The 15,435-nt window shown below is 38.8% G+C and overlaps 2 protein-coding genes across 2 annotated transcripts in view; one reads left to right on the forward strand and one right to left on the reverse strand.

The window, feature by feature from the left end:
* LOC106746313 (mini-chromosome maintenance complex-binding protein) overlaps positions 1-13,175 on the forward strand; it is a 14,438-nt gene extending 1,263 nt beyond the window's left edge. Inside the window, exons 4-11 of the mRNA XM_014622802.1 lie at positions 32-229; positions 760-1,128; positions 1,251-1,576; positions 1,651-1,830; positions 1,908-2,151; positions 2,227-2,397; positions 2,496-2,742; positions 13,104-13,175. Coding sequence (XP_014478288.1) covers positions 32-229; positions 760-1,128; positions 1,251-1,576; positions 1,651-1,830; positions 1,908-2,151; positions 2,227-2,397; positions 2,496-2,687 — 1,680 coding nt within the window. The 3' untranslated portion in view covers positions 2,688-2,742; positions 13,104-13,175. The remainder of the gene's footprint in view (positions 1-31; positions 230-759; positions 1,129-1,250; positions 1,577-1,650; positions 1,831-1,907; positions 2,152-2,226; positions 2,398-2,495; positions 2,743-13,103) is intronic.
* On the reverse strand, positions 2,700-9,640 carry LOC106746312 (protein FAM166B-like). Its single transcript, XM_014622801.1, has 5 exons — positions 9,030-9,640; positions 6,348-6,423; positions 6,050-6,206; positions 5,177-5,401; positions 2,700-3,736 (listed from the first exon to the last, which is right to left on the reverse strand). Exons 1-5 carry the CDS (start codon positions 9,101-9,103, stop codon positions 3,510-3,512), a joined length of 759 nt encoding a protein of 252 aa, XP_014478287.1. The 5' UTR covers positions 9,104-9,640; the 3' UTR covers positions 2,700-3,509.
* Positions 13,176-15,435: the final 2,260 nt, after the last annotated feature.

Raw genomic sequence — 15,435 nt, forward strand, 5'->3', positions numbered from 1 at the left:
ATCATCTTGTCAGCAAATTTTAGAAAATTCTGATATACTGAAAGAGATACCTTTATTGAATAACGTTCAGTTACACAATATAAAAGATAAGCAATTGGTTAGATTCCAAGGTATGGTTCAGGATATGTATGATCCTGAATATTACTTTAAACAATATGAAGTAAGGAATACTAGAACTGGAGAAAGCAATATTAGATATGGAATATATTCAGATATAGCTCATTGCTTAGTAAGTATCCTTTATTTTTATATTTAGCCTTCTGTTTTAATATAGAGACTTGAGAAAGTTTTGAAAATTTTAGAAAGTTTTTTGTATACTTCTTTCTTTTATGCATCAAAATTTTTTTCAAGTTATTTTTTGGCCTGAACCCAATTGACCCTGATATCATTGAATGCTGAATTGTTTTAATTCGATTAGAGTAGTACTATGAAAAATGGAAAATTTTATATAAATTTCAACATTTCTTTAATTTATTTCTTTGTATTTAGAATCACTCATTATGACTTTATAGAAGTATTATGATGAGGCATTTGATGTTATTCTTTTGTATTCTGAATGTCTTATGTTATCCTTGCTTCTATTAAATGAGCAATTTAGATACGATACTGGGTCTAGATAAAAATTGTGCAGTCCAGGTGTGGGAAGCTGTAAGCGTAGCTTGTTCCATGTATAAGACTGCATACATTCATTCTCTGAGATCTAAAACTTGCATGGCATTGTTATGCAAGATCTTTAACCTCTGTTTTGTGTATACATAGCCACATGAAGAAATATCCTTTGAATCTAACACGAATGAAAACTCAGAAAGACAAACTTACATTGTAATTTCTACACCTGGTTTAAACGAATGGGCAAAAGAAATAAATACAAACATAGAACAGTCTGATGCGAGTGGAACAGATAACAATAGTATAGGTAAAAGAAGTCTAAATGATCGAGATGATAACGAGGCGGAGGAAATGGACTGCTCAGAGCCAATTACGAAAAAGGAAAAAGTTTTGAGAGATAATACCGATATAAACATGAGTAACGGTGGTTGTAGTGCAAAAGTTCAAAGTAATGTTTCGGAAGAGCATATATTAAATTTTCCTATCCCAATCGACGGAGGAAAAGCTTGCATAGTAAAGGTATACTAAATAATGCATGGGAATATACGTCAGATAAATATATACTTTTTATTTACAGTTTCTGAATTGATTTTTTCTCTTTAAAGATCTAAGACGAAACATTATTTTTTATTTTTTTACAGATTTACGATGGGACAAATTTGAAGCTGAATCAAGTTGTCGACATAGTAGGATTTATATCGTTAGATCCGATGTTAGGCACAATTCGTGCTTCTGAAGACGAGATGAATGAAGCTGAGATAAATACTCATAATCCGCCAGCTTCTCTGGTGCCTCGATTACACGCAGTGAAGGTAGTAGAACTCAATAAACCTCAGATCGTAAATGCTCCGGAAATTATTTCCAAGGCACAGCTCATCAGGGGTGATTTGCATATAATATTGAGCCAATTATTGTTCGGAGACCACTTAGCTGCAGATTACTTAATATGCCACTTGCTCTCAATTATGTATGTGTTTTTTGTCTAGATATTTTCTTTTTGAAGTTCATATATAGTATTTTTTTATTTTGTAATTTTTTCAGATATAGGAGGAAAGATTACTTCTGTGCCGGCACGTTCCCGCTAAACATAACGAATTTCCCAGCCAGTAAACTCAGAGCGTTTCCGAAAGAGTTTTATAACTTTTTAACATTATTCGTCAAGAAAAGCCACTTTTTAGAAGTGACTTTGGAAAATTTGAACGAATTAGCCTTGATTCCAAAGTAAGTTGGCGTCTCTGAACATACGTGTGTATGTGAATCATCTTGCAAGATAAATAGCTTTACATTATTTTATGTAGGAAAGATTATGAATGTAACAGATTGACGAGCGGTATTCTTCAATTAAGCAATCACACACATCTGGTGTTGGATGAGACAGGCTTAACTGCTGGAGAACTCACTATGACCGGCAAGGAGAATTACAAAGCGCTCTCCGACCTGCTTATGTTTCAGAAACTAAAATATGACTTCCAGTATTACTCGATGGATTACGAAACGGATCTCCCAATGTTGATCTTTTCCGATGTGAAATCTTTCATTCCGGTAAGTGTTTATTTGTGTCATGAAATATATTGTATCTTATCAGCGAATATTGAGCAATAAAATATTTATTTGCAGTGCCCCATGCAAGTTATCCTAAATGTCGATGCGGATTCGGAAAATTTATACAGTCAAGTGCTTGAAGCTGCGCGTCAATATTTGAAGGAGGATAATCGATTGACGAATATTCGTCAGTACTTGGAAACATTGAGGCACACGGAATTCGTCTTTGACGAACAGATTACGGAGGTATGTCAGGCATAATTAATCCTTGATATTATCCAGTCTAGTTAGTGTCTGAAGAGATTGACATTACATTAATATTAATTTTTATATCTTTGCCTTAGGTTGTTCAAAACTATTTCGTACAAATGCGAAACTTAAATAAGAATATAAATGCGGACAATCTACACGCATTGATAGTCTTCGCCAGATTGATGTCCATATCTTATGGAAAAACAGCACTGGATACAGAGTGTTGGAACAAAACCGTACAATTAGAAACGGAGAGAATGAGCAGGCTTCCGCAGCGCGAATGACGTCATCGATGATGCGGTAAAGAAGAAACTGTCACAACACCCGACCTATGTTAAGGTATTACTCATATATAATACAAATATTTATTCTGTTTATATATCTTCGTAACTATTTTATTACCGATTAAAAAAAACTATACCATTTTATACACTTGTATTGTGATTACTCTATGAAGCAGGACGAATCAATTTTTATTTATACAGACAAGTATCACATGGTTATATCTCGATAAATAAGACTGCTAATAAGAATGTTGTGTAATATTGTCCGGACCGTTTATACATCGGCTACGATCCATTTCGCAAATTCTGAAACTTGGACGTGTATTGTCTTCGTTCATTTCGTCCGAAATGGAACTAGCATGCATCGGTAATATTTCTCGGTTTCTTTGAAGATATTTCCCGGTGGAAATATTTCCAAAAATTCGTATTCCTTCTGTGCTAAGTACAAAGCACGGGTGCGAGTGTGTGCGTAATCCTGATGAACATTGGAAGCTCAAAGCATGTTGAGTAAAACTTACGTACATCACTTGGATTTATTTTTGCATTTACATGGACAAAGACATCGGGGATGCGGCGCAGATGTGTCTCTGACGATCCACGCGTTCGTCGTCTAAGTAAATCGATAATCTCGAGTCAAGTGTAGATTAGATTAGTTCTTTCTCGATTGTCACACTTCGAAGGTAACCAAAAAGAGTATCTAACAATTTGGAGATTTATCTCTTTCTCACATATTCAGCGGATTTCCCATTCTTATTATAAGAAATTCAACTACAGTTGATTAGATATTGGTGAAAATCAGATCCATCAGAATTAAGTAGACTTTTATGCGCGCGTGTGTCCCGTCTCGTCGAGATATGCATTGTCGAGGACCCTCTGCACGGTCGACATGTCCTTAGCCCTCAGCCTTTCCTCACGTTCTCTTTGAAGGCGTTCCAATCCCTTTCTCGCAGCTTGAGCATACCTTTTTGAGAGTGCGACTTCTCCTCTTGCGCCCGGAATGTGGCCCGTGTAACCGACGATCGGCGGTCTTTCCGGTGAGACATGATAATCTGAAGTAACAATGAGCACATTTTATATAGTCGTGGCCTTTTGAATCTGTATTCATAATCAGATCTTACATATAAAACCGTCTTAAGTTTATCTTCCAATGTAGTGTAGCTAATAGGTTTTTTTGTTTTAAGCGGACTAGATTGCACTTTTTATCTTTAGAATGATATAAGTGTATAAGCTGACAGTAAATACCTAATATGCCTAATGAAACGATCAGTGCAATATCTGAAGATGAACTTAACTCAATTTTAAGTATAAGATTTAATTATGAATACCTGCTATAGTCTTATATTTAAGATCATCTGAAGTTTTCATCTTCAGACGCTGTATAGATCGTTTCATTGACTACGGAACATTTGGAAGTGCATTTAATATGACCTTAAATGTATTTTGTATCTCGTTAATAAGGACATCGCCGTGTCGAACCTCTTCTTGCTCTCCGAGCTGACCTTGTGTGGAGTCAATTGGTTTGGTTTCTGAATTTTTCTCAGCTTGTGTAAACGAAGGGAAATTGATTGACGGGTTACTCCTAACCGTGACGCAAGTTCGTCTTGAGTTTGAGCAGGATTTTCATTCAATAATTGTTCAAGCTCCTCGTCTTTAAATTTTTTCGGCGCCCCAGAACGTTCTTCATCAGCAAGGGAGAAATTACCACGTCGAAACTTTTGATACCACTTTTTACATGTTTTATATGTTATAGCGTCTTCCCCCAAAGCTGAGCAAATCATATTTGTAGCTTCGGCAGCATTTTTTCTTAATTGGAAAGTAAAGAGAATGCAGTGTCTAATATGCTGCTTGTCGATGGCCATTGTGTTTGATGTTGTTTTGAGAGGTTATATTGTCAGTTTCTTTCTCTCCCTCTCTCTTAATATATTGGTCCGAAGCAGCTCAAAGAGTATATGCCCCAACACCACTCAACATAAGTAAAAAAATATGGATTACAGAAAATACGTTCTGCCGAGATTTCGTTCAAAATAGATACTATGAATACAAAGGGCTGGCGAGCACGTGCGCACTCCCGCACGCCGCCAAAGACTATTGGTCTGTTCTTTTTAGCTGCACTGCTGAACTAGTGCAATAAGTTAGAGCGAGACAAAATATACTTGTCTCACTTTAACTTATTGCACCATTTCAGCAGCTAAAAAGAACAGATCATATATAATATGTCGTCAATTTATATAGCACGTTTTAAACTTTAAGGTTGACGTTTCAAAACCTACTAAATGAGGCGAGGAGATATTCGAATTTAAAGCGAATTTGTGATAGATAAAGATAAAGGCACCGAATTAATTTGCGCGCCTGATATGAGATTGGGCTGGAAATATCGCTGCTAGAGCCAGCAGTTTTTTTTATTTGGGCTATTATACGCAACGTTGTTGTGCTACATTGGGCCGGAAGTGATCAACGGGCAAGCGAAGCGTAACGCGCGATGACAGTACCGAAGGTCCTTCTGTCTTCATCATGACCATGATCGATTTCGATGTCCACATTGTCCGCCCTCGCCCGGGAGAGGAGATTTCTCGGATCTGTTCGCTCGGCATGGGCCCTCATCGCGTCCCGTCGTGCTCGCAGCTTCATTTGCGCCTCGTGCCATTCCTTGGCGCCGGCCTCCACAGCTCTCATGAAGGGTAGTCCGTACCTGCTGCTGAAGCCCGGAATATATCCTGCGGAATAACGGCTGCGTCGAATTGCGGTCGCTTAGAAAAGGTACGCGCCGCGTTTTAGAAATTGAGTTTTTCACATATAAATTTTGAATGTGATCGTTTCATTGATTAATATCTATATTCAAGATGGAGACTATATTAGTGAGAGATAGTCTATTTTTGATTATAATGTTTCATGCTTATATTATCACTTCGATAGAACACGTATGTGGGCGTGGAGTTTCCGTTGCGCGCGCGCGAAGTAAACTGCTAATTGCAAACGATTTAAGTTGGTCAATTAGTTACTCACTAATCGCGTGCACTGAAGGTCGCGCCGAGGCAATCTCAGTTTCTACATCGGCATTTCGGAGCGATAAAGCGAAATTTTTCCATCGCATACTTTTTTCGACCGTGCAGTTTTTTTTTTTTTATGAACGTGGCACCGATCTGTTTGTAACGGAAATTTCACGAAAGGTCATTATCAGTCGCGACTTGTTGAACACGCCGTTGAATTAACATTTCGATGGCGATCAAACTTCAAATTACATATTCTGTGACGATATCGATGCCTCGACATTTCTCTACGGTCACTATTCCCCGAAGTTTAAATAAATAACCGAATAAATGTTTTCTCGAAAGAATATTTTGAGATGAAGTCCTAACAGTTACCGGTATATCCTAGGATGTAGGGAGGTGCCTTGTAGAGTCTCGGCTCGTTACTCCAGTCTTTTCTGATTTCCTTGTCTCGTGGACTCAACAATTGAACTTCCCTACCGGAGTTTGGTCTGTATGGTCCAGTCTTGAGTATTTTCTTTTCTAACAATTCCTGTGACAATACGTAATGTAATAGTAGATATACACGTTTCTGACACAAACTGTTATGTTATTTTATAGCTCTTTTCTGTTTCTTCTTCCCCCCCCCCTTTTTTTTTTTTTAATACAAGCGATGTTCTGTAGGTATTTTTACCTTCATTATCTCTTCCGTGCTCGCTCCGAATCTTTTCCCAACGCGAAATTTGAGTGTTGGACAATGTCCGGTGTACCTAGAAACATTTATGTGTGAAATTTCAATGAAAGTCTGAGCATATTAAATTACAGAATATGATGAATTCAGGTATAATGATATATATATAACGGCTGTACTACGATGCATCATTCGGTCTTCACTTCTGCGATGTAGCGCAATGGGTCGTCAATATAAGTTGACCAATTTGCAGTCTAGTGTTCCATGACCGAAATATAGAGAAACATATTGGACAACAGTGTGGCGTGCAAAATTATGACCTATTATGCGAACACGTTATAGGCGCTTTCCTGTGAAGCGTGTCTAATTCACTAGAGACCTACGTTGCGCGACATATGCATGAATGGCTTCTTTGCTAGACCTATGCTTGTAGTTACTCACCGTGTCGATATATTTAGGATATAGTCAAATTTACAAGGGACAAACTTCCATACGTATTATCGTGATTTTTATCCGTCTCCTTCATTCAGAAGTAATGTGGAGTTACCTTAGCTTTCATTCGGAAACTTCTCGAGAACACAACATGGACTCACGGGCCGAGTCGACAACTCGGGATCGCTTTTTCGGCTTCGACTTAGTCAACTCAGCCGACTTCCACGCGACGATGGTTGTGGACATCGCATTAATAAAATGTGAGTCCGACAGAGACCGATATATCACGGCCGATCCCTAAATAAGGTAATCGCAGAACCGTAAAAGCGAACTACCGGTGACCCAGTAAATCGAGCCTTCACTTTGTGGCGGTCACGGTGGGATAAGCAACGGCGAAGCTCCTATTCGCTTGGTTGTCACGTGTCACGACTGTCGTGAGATCTACATAAATCGTAACTGGGTCGTTGCACCGTCTTGCCAGTCCATATCGCAAGATCAGTGTCAAGGAGGCGAGATATCGCGACGGTATCTAGTCGATCGCTTCGGACTACTGTCGAGTTTCTTGTCGACACTTTAAGTAAGCCATTGCGTTTCGTGCGACACGCTTCGGCGATGAAAGGCTCGAGTCGGTGTTTACGGCGTGTGCACGGCGAATCGAAAGATATCAACGCGTATTGTTGACACGTTGATTGCCGCGGAGTCACAAGCGCTATAATATTTATATGTAAAAACGTAACCGACTGTGTAACAACCCGAGTCGAATCTTTATCTTTAAACTATCATTACTCTTGTCCTCACTTTATTTTTTACTTTTATCCTTTTCTTTCTTTTATTCTGTATTTACTATGTAATTCTCTCCGCGCCTTCGTCTGCGAAGCTTTTAGGGTGGCTTAGCCCCAAGGTGTAAATAAATTCACTTATCTATCTACTTACAGGTCATCTAAGTAGGCACAAATTGCTTTTAAGAGCGTCAACATCCTAATCTCCACTTCGGAAATGAAATATATAGCCGGTAGGGAAGCAATGTCCACCGTATCTTTGGCGATTCAAACTTGAGGTGAACATTGAAATAATCAGTGGAGATCAGCGTGAACGAAGTGTCAACGAATTGAGAAGTACCAATGTATTCTTCTCTTGCTTTCGGTCCGGGGCCACTTTCGATCCGCGCTCTTTCTCTCGCACAGGTCGATATCACGGGGGCTAGGGTAAATCACGATAAATAGTACACGAGGTGATATCATACCACCAGCCGAGAGGCAGGGTAGTTTTGTGCGTGATAGACTCGCGTGGACGTGGGGGTGTAAATTGGCACGGTACCAACCACGGTGCCAGCAGTTGCGTCCCTCGCGCGACTTCGAGGTCAATACTTCGGGGATGCACGTTTCCGGGGGTCACACGGCGATCTGGTTTGTCGGAATTGACGTGGGTAATCTCGGCACCGAGACATCTCGACTCTCTCTCTTTCCGTCCTGTTCGCTGCTGCGGTCTGCATTCGATGAAATACCGCGAATGCATAATGCATCGAGCGAACATACATTATGCATAAAAGTGGATCCTTTACCACTGTGTTAGAAGCGTTCGTTTTATTGCCGAAAAAGCGATGTGTAAAGAAATTAGACCGGCTCCTTGAGAAAGTTTGATATATGTCAGTGCCTGTTTATTGCCGCGAAGCATTTGTTAATCCTCAATTGCTCGAATTATACAGGGTAGGGCAATAACTATTTTTTATCACTTTGAATATTTTTGAATACAATAAAGATATTTTATCAATGACTAAATGAAGATAAAAAAAAAGTTTACATTTGTAGGAGGTTTTTCTGTTAAATTTTTCACCTACTCTCATATTTCGAGGATATTCAAAGTGGTGTAATCATTATTGCCTCATCCTATTTTGACATTTTAACAGCCGTTCAGCACGTAAAAATACGTTGGAGTAAGTAGATGAAAAAGTACGATATCTACACGTACGATATCTTACGAGCTCCTTTGTTGGACACACCATGCATTTGCATACATTACGCAACAACATGTGAAACTAACGAGACATTTAGTGTCTGCGATAACAGGAGCCGTAAATTCAATTAGATACATTAATAATACTAACGATGCAGTCATGAAACTCCGCGCTATCAAGTTTTCGCGCCGTCAGTTTTTGAAGTCTTACACTTTGTTGAATCAGACAGGTTGATCGGAGCAGAAAGACCACTGATTGCGTCAAGAAAAACGCGAATAAACGAATTCACATGCACTTACCCGGGTAAATGGGCGCCATAACTTTGTCTGAAGAATTGTTTCTTCTGCTCTTCGTACGCTGGGTCGAACACCATTTTCCTCGTTGGCCTTTATCGCGTGTAATCGTGTTCGAGTCGCACCGCGAGAACGTTTGTTAAGATCCTAGACGCTTTCATGGTTCCCTACTTTCTCTTTCTTCCCTTCTTCTTTTCTTTTTCCTATCTTTTTCGTTAATCAAATATACATTTTATCGGAATGTAACACCGTTCTCTTCCGCGACGTCTTCTTTGATTCTTTGTTATTCCCCGTCTATCACTCAGCAAAAGTCAGTTCTTCACTCGTTCGACCGCCCGTGATCACCATCGATCAGTATCGATCCCGGTCGAGCGGAGCGTTCGGTTTATATCGCGGCTCGAAACGCGCATGATCTCCGCAGGATCCACCGAGATCAATTGAGACTATGTCGAATTCAGCTCAACCTCGTTCCGTCTCGTACCTCGTGCGCGACCGCACCGAAGATGATCACTGGCTCGAGGCGGTCGGCCGGCTGCCGACCGAGCCGCGAGGCTCGATCGAGGCGATCGCGCGCGAGCTGTCGCACGCGGCCGTCGACGCGCCAGTGAAACAGAACGGCGGCGCGCAGCCTGAACATATACAACGTGCCCTACTAAATACCACCCCTCCCAACAAGGGATGCCCGACGCTCAGTCAGGCAAACGCTAGCACATCCGTACGCGCGCGTGAACCGCTCAATCGCGCGGAACACCTCGGCTTCGGCGACCGGGAAGAAATATTTACAAAGAAATTTTTTTGAAGCGTCGAGAAAGGGAGAGAGTGCAAGAGAAACAATTGCATTATCATTAGTATCTCGACGAAATGACACACAATTGTTTATTCTGACGTTCAACCGTAAAAGTTCAATGTCGTGAGGAGAGCCTGTATAGTGAAGAAAGGTGTTTGTAACAAAATGCAAGATAAAGGAACAAGTTTGACTTGATGTTTGAATTTCGGTATAAATTAATATAAAACATATCACTGAAGAAATTGACCAATCACAGTCGAATTATAGAAGAAAGATCAATTATGATTGGTCAATTTCTTAAATCTTACGCCTTAAATTCCCATTGTAGACCCCGCTTAAGCGCACAATCGAATATGAAGAGAATAACTGATTATAATTGATCCATTTCTTCAAGCTTAGAGCTTAAATTCTCATTGTAGACCCCGCTTAACCTCTAGGCGGCCGGAAGTATCCCATTTGGGATACCCTTTTGGTCGACCGATATGTACGGTCCATTGAAAAACTTTTACAGGGACATAATCCCCAAAGTATCATTATGAAACATTCTTAAAAGTGCCGGCCGCCTGGAAGTTAAAGCTGGGTGATGTGAACAAATGAGAAACAGTCATGATGTTTTTCACGCGGCCACTCAACCCATCTCATATCGCACTATATATTAACGCCAATTTAACGTCAGTTTAATAATTTACACAATGTTTTCTTTCTTATTTTCCATTTTTGATAAAAAAAGTTTCGAAAATTTGCGCTATCACTTGTAAACTTTACTTGTAAACACTTGTAGATGCATAACCGTTTCGAATTGGACTCATGTTTATAGCCTGAGAAAAAATGATTATATTTGATTATATATAATTATATAAAACCATATATGAATTTTGCCTACCTATGTAGTTACATATGTAATCATATATGTCTATATGAAAAAAATGATGCTTTGTCATTTAGTTAAATGTCGACATTACGTGCTGTCAGAAGCGTAAATAGCCAGAAGCATTCGAATATATCATCAAATAATTTGCAAACCACAGTATTTTTTCGTTGTAGACATGTCTGATTATATATATTCGTATATGGGCAAATTTCATACATATTCTTTTTTTCCGCACTAGAGCAGTTAAATTATCTCGGGCATTTTCCAAAACATTCTCCTCCTACCCTTACCTTCGTCTGCAAAACGATGCAGGAAGTGTTTTGCCCGATACATCAAAGAGAAATTATCTACGAGACTCGGCTAAAAGTGTCTGGTATCCGTGTTGTCGCTCAACATCGCAACGGTTTGTTTAGATTCTGCTAAATCGCCACCCGGAACTGTGGTAATTATAAAATCATATATGTAATCACATATACGGATAAAATTCATATATGATTTTATATAATTATATATAATTATATATAATCATATATAATTTTTTCCCGGGGGCTACGTTGAATCAGAGGGAACTAAATATCGTATCCTTAGTCCCAGTCTACAATAGGCTTCAAGCCTTAAGAAATTAACCAATCATAATCGAATTATAGAAGAATAATCAATTGCGATTGGTCAATTTCTTAAATTTCTTAAACTTTAAATTCTCATCGTAGACTCTGCTTTAGTCAAGTGTCTCTCTTAATATGTACGTATTTGTAAATCAGTGTCTCTCGGTTAAAGGAAATGTAGAAATCACTTCTCCACAAATACCCCTGTATAACGCGCGCGATGATAACAACAAGTTTGCATATGTATCGACGAGATAAAGTTTCGCCACCGTTCTTAATCCGTGAAGTGGCGTTTGAACTTCAAGTGGGTTCTCCACTTGATTGTGCTTGTTAATGTAACAGGCAGGGATATTCTATCCCCAACAAAGATATCAAATTGAATCGAAAGTAACGCAAGCAGATATCTGTAAGATCGTATTGCGTTGTGACTCGCGGTGTGTATCGCGGTATTCCGCGAAACAACAGGTGTATCTGCCTGTCTTACGGCGATTATCTCACGGGCTAAATTTAAACTGTCGATACGCGCAAACAAAGCGAAGGAATTACTCTCTCGGATAAACTTTCCACAATAAACTTTCCTCGCTTGATCAAAGCACTCGAAATTCCGAGGAGTCTTCGAATGAACGAGTTGCGCGAACGCAAGCAAACAAGCAGTTTGCGGAATTCCTCACGGGGAAATTAACAATTGCGATGGAATTTCTTTTATTCTAAAATTCACTTTATTTCTTTTTTTTTTCTAAATTCACACGCGCCTACCGCATGCTTTTTGCGTTCTGAGACGCGTTCTGGGTGGGAGTCGATGTGTTTGCTCGACAAAGTTCCGTGAAACTCTGTTGTACTCCGGACTTCGCCTTATTACTCTACGCGCTATACGACGCGGTGAACACGTGGAGGATTTCTTATCGGAATTGGTAATCGCGTATCACGATCACGTCGTTCTAACGTCGCTCTCGTTTACGACAGCACGAGAGTTTCACGTGAGCTCCGGCTGTGCACTCTTATCCGTGCGTCACTTGCGTGATTTTTGTAATCCCCGCTCGAGACGATCGCAATTGATTCATAACAGCCAGCATGACGACGCTGCGCAAATTCTCAACGCATTAATCTCATCGCGGATCGCTTTTACGCGTAAAAAAAATATTTAATAAAATTTCGATAAAATAATGTGCGCAGCGCACACATACACACACATACATATGTGAAGTGTCTCACAATCACATTGTATTCTTCCATATCCTATAAGTGCGTAACATTCCTAGAATATCATGTGAATGTTATTAAATGTTAAAATAATATTCTTATAATATTCTAAGAATGTTATGTGATATTTTTTACTGTTACAGGAATGTTTTGTTGATGTTACACGTCCACTTCATATAATATTATTGGCATATTATAAAAAATGTTCTTAGAATATTTAAAAAAATGTAATAATAATATAGAAAAAATATATAAATGAAATATAATACATGTATAATTTTTTTAGTACAAAACGTATTTTTACATAAAATTATTTCGACTTTGTTTATATAATGAAACAACAATTGGTATTGCAATATCGAGTACATTTGAGATAAAAAACTACAACAATATACATTATATGTAGAATTGAATATTTAAAAAATATCTAATATTACAATAACACTTAATAATATTATTTTTTTAATATTATTAGAAGTGGACATACAACCATCTATTAATATTCCAGAAATATAACTTAATATTAAATAATATTACACGCTTGTACGGTATACAGGCAAAATTCATATACGATTTTATACAATTATATATAATCATATATAATCATTTTTTCCCAGGCATCTATTTCGCTGAATAGATTTGAGGAACATTTTGGAGCCGCGCTCTTTCGTCGCAGGATACGAGGAACATAAAAAATGGAGAAGAACGAGTAATAATAATCCCTCAGCACGTTGAGAATAATACGTTACAAGTAGTGGTCTTTCTTTAAAAACGCTTCTTCTTTTTAATTTCATTAAATACGTAATGTATCATTTGCGCTACTCGACACAGCACAATGAGTCGATGACCGAAGTGGTGTGACGCGCGTAATTTTTTTTAGCTCTTACTCTTGCGAAGCATGAGTTATCCGCATCGTTATTGCTCGTTATCGTTTACGACTTTATGTCAAACCGCATCGTTAGACGTCAGTCTCTCAGCTATCCCGCTGCAACGTAGTACACGGTCCAAATAATTTGGACTATTGACTTTCCGCCCGCGAATGCATGTCGCCGCGGTTGCGCCACCGCCTGTTTTTATTAATTGCGCTGAGAAATCCGCCGATAAATCCGCGAGGAGCGGGAGAGTCATGCGGGGTATGCACGTGTCATCGTCGTTGTTATCGAAATCCTCCTCCTCTCTCTCTCTCTCTCTCTCTCTCTCATCCATCTATCGAGACAAAAAATTATTTGCTTTCGAGGAGTGGGACAATAATGATTGTCGTAAATGACGCGCGCGCATCTCTTATCACGGTGCGTGACGTCGTGGTTAACGTATATAAATTATCGGACGCGGAGCGAGCCGGCAGCAGTCCCTTACCACACAGTGCGTACAGATGAGGTGGAAAGGAGAAACCGAGCTGAACTAATATTCGCGATATCAGCCTTTGATATTCCGAAATATAACTCTCGAAGTTATACATCAACGATCTAGTCGATATCCAGTATATACGAGTCACATCATTTAAACAAGGTAAGTCCACGACTCTTGTCCGTTACCGTCGCTTTCGAACTTTTCAATCCGGCGCGATGAAAATGTAATTCGATCAAATATAGAAAAGATGCCTGCATGAAAACTTTTTTATTCACACGAAGAAATTCCAGTTCCGCTAGAAATGTCATATTCTTGTTATTCGAGAGTACAATTTATAAATTGAGGGCGAAACATATTGGATAGAAAGGATATATCTTCAAACTGAGGTGATTCTTAATTTGAAGATATCTTCCTTTCTATATTTTTCTTTTCAATTCACAGAGATTGTTCTTGAATAGCAAGAATAGGATATTCACAGCGGAAATGTACAGAATATCTTCGTGCAAGAGTAAGTTTTATCTTCATACAATTGAACATATTTTTGCTTATATATGAGGATATAAGTCTTGAGAATTGTATTAAATCCTTCTTTTGTAAAGGATTCTCCTCTTCTATTCGCCCCGCTTTTGCAACTAAAGCCTGTTTCTGACAATCCATAATTCGCAATGGGGATCTCCATACCGAATTCCATCTTAGATTTATAATTCGCGATCACCTACTTTACAAACGTATGCATGAAAATTTAATTAAAAATTTAATATGTACGCGTATATATATATATGAATTTTGTAGTATTTTTCATGTCGCATTTAAAATTGTCAAGCACAATTCTGTTGCAAGTCACAGAGTTTTCTTTTCCGACCGAAATACGCACTTTACGTTTCCTTACGTGGGAAAAATGATTATATATGATTATATATAATTATATATAATTATATGTGAATTTTGCATGTATATGTGATCATACATGGGGATCTATACGGGAAAAAATAATGTCATTTAATCAAATGTCAATGTCATGTGCTATTATAAGCACAAATAAGCTGGAAGCGTTCATTTCGATTGTATTTACATATAATTTGTAAACAATAATATTTTCTCGTTGAGGACATGTATGATTATATATAGTCAAATTTCACATATGATCTTTTTTCCCCGAGTATTTTCGCGTGCATTTTCGACTCCTTACGATTACAGTGCACCGTGTAACTTTTCGTGTCAGGTGTGTTACAGAGTGAGAAACATCTCTGAAAGATGTGCAACGTTTTATTCACAGATGCTGATCGGTGGTGCTGTTAGCTACGTCGCTGGAAGGCAGGCGGTTCGCACTGTCTATTGGCGGACCGCGAGCAACGGCCGTCTCTTGAAGACGGCGAAGACCTGCATGTTCCAAGGACCAGTCAAGACTGCCCCTTCGTCGACTTCTCCTGCGCAAACGCATAAGGACTCGATACTCAAAGTTTTCTAAGAGCTGCCGTTACACTGTTAACGATGCGCCGGAAAAGGCGAATTATTGTACATAAATGTCTATTATTTAATCGCAATGTTTGTAACTTATTTATGAAACGCGAGACGACGATGCAATAAAATGCAATATTA

Source organism: Dinoponera quadriceps, unplaced genomic scaffold (genome assembly GCF_001313825.1).
Source record: "Dinoponera quadriceps isolate SergipeBrazil2010 unplaced genomic scaffold, ASM131382v1 scaffold566, whole genome shotgun sequence".
In the NCBI taxonomy this organism is placed as follows: domain Eukaryota; kingdom Metazoa; phylum Arthropoda; class Insecta; order Hymenoptera; family Formicidae; genus Dinoponera; species Dinoponera quadriceps.

What these genes read in the sequence shown, in the direction of transcription:
- LOC106746312 (XM_014622801.1), bottom strand. Translation starts at nt 9,103, where the DNA reads ATGGTGTTCGACCCAGCGTACGAAGAGCAGAAGAAACAATTCTTCAGA. An exon ending in GCACGGAAGAGATAATGAAG is followed by an intron (nt 6,207 to 6,347) that starts GTAAAAATACCT and finishes GTATTGTCACAG; the next exon opens with GAATTGTTAGAAAAGAAAAT. An exon ending in TGAAGACAGAAGGACCTTCG is followed by an intron (nt 3,737 to 5,176) that starts GTACTGTCATCG and finishes TTGTTACTTCAG; the next exon opens with ATTATCATGTCTCACCGGAA.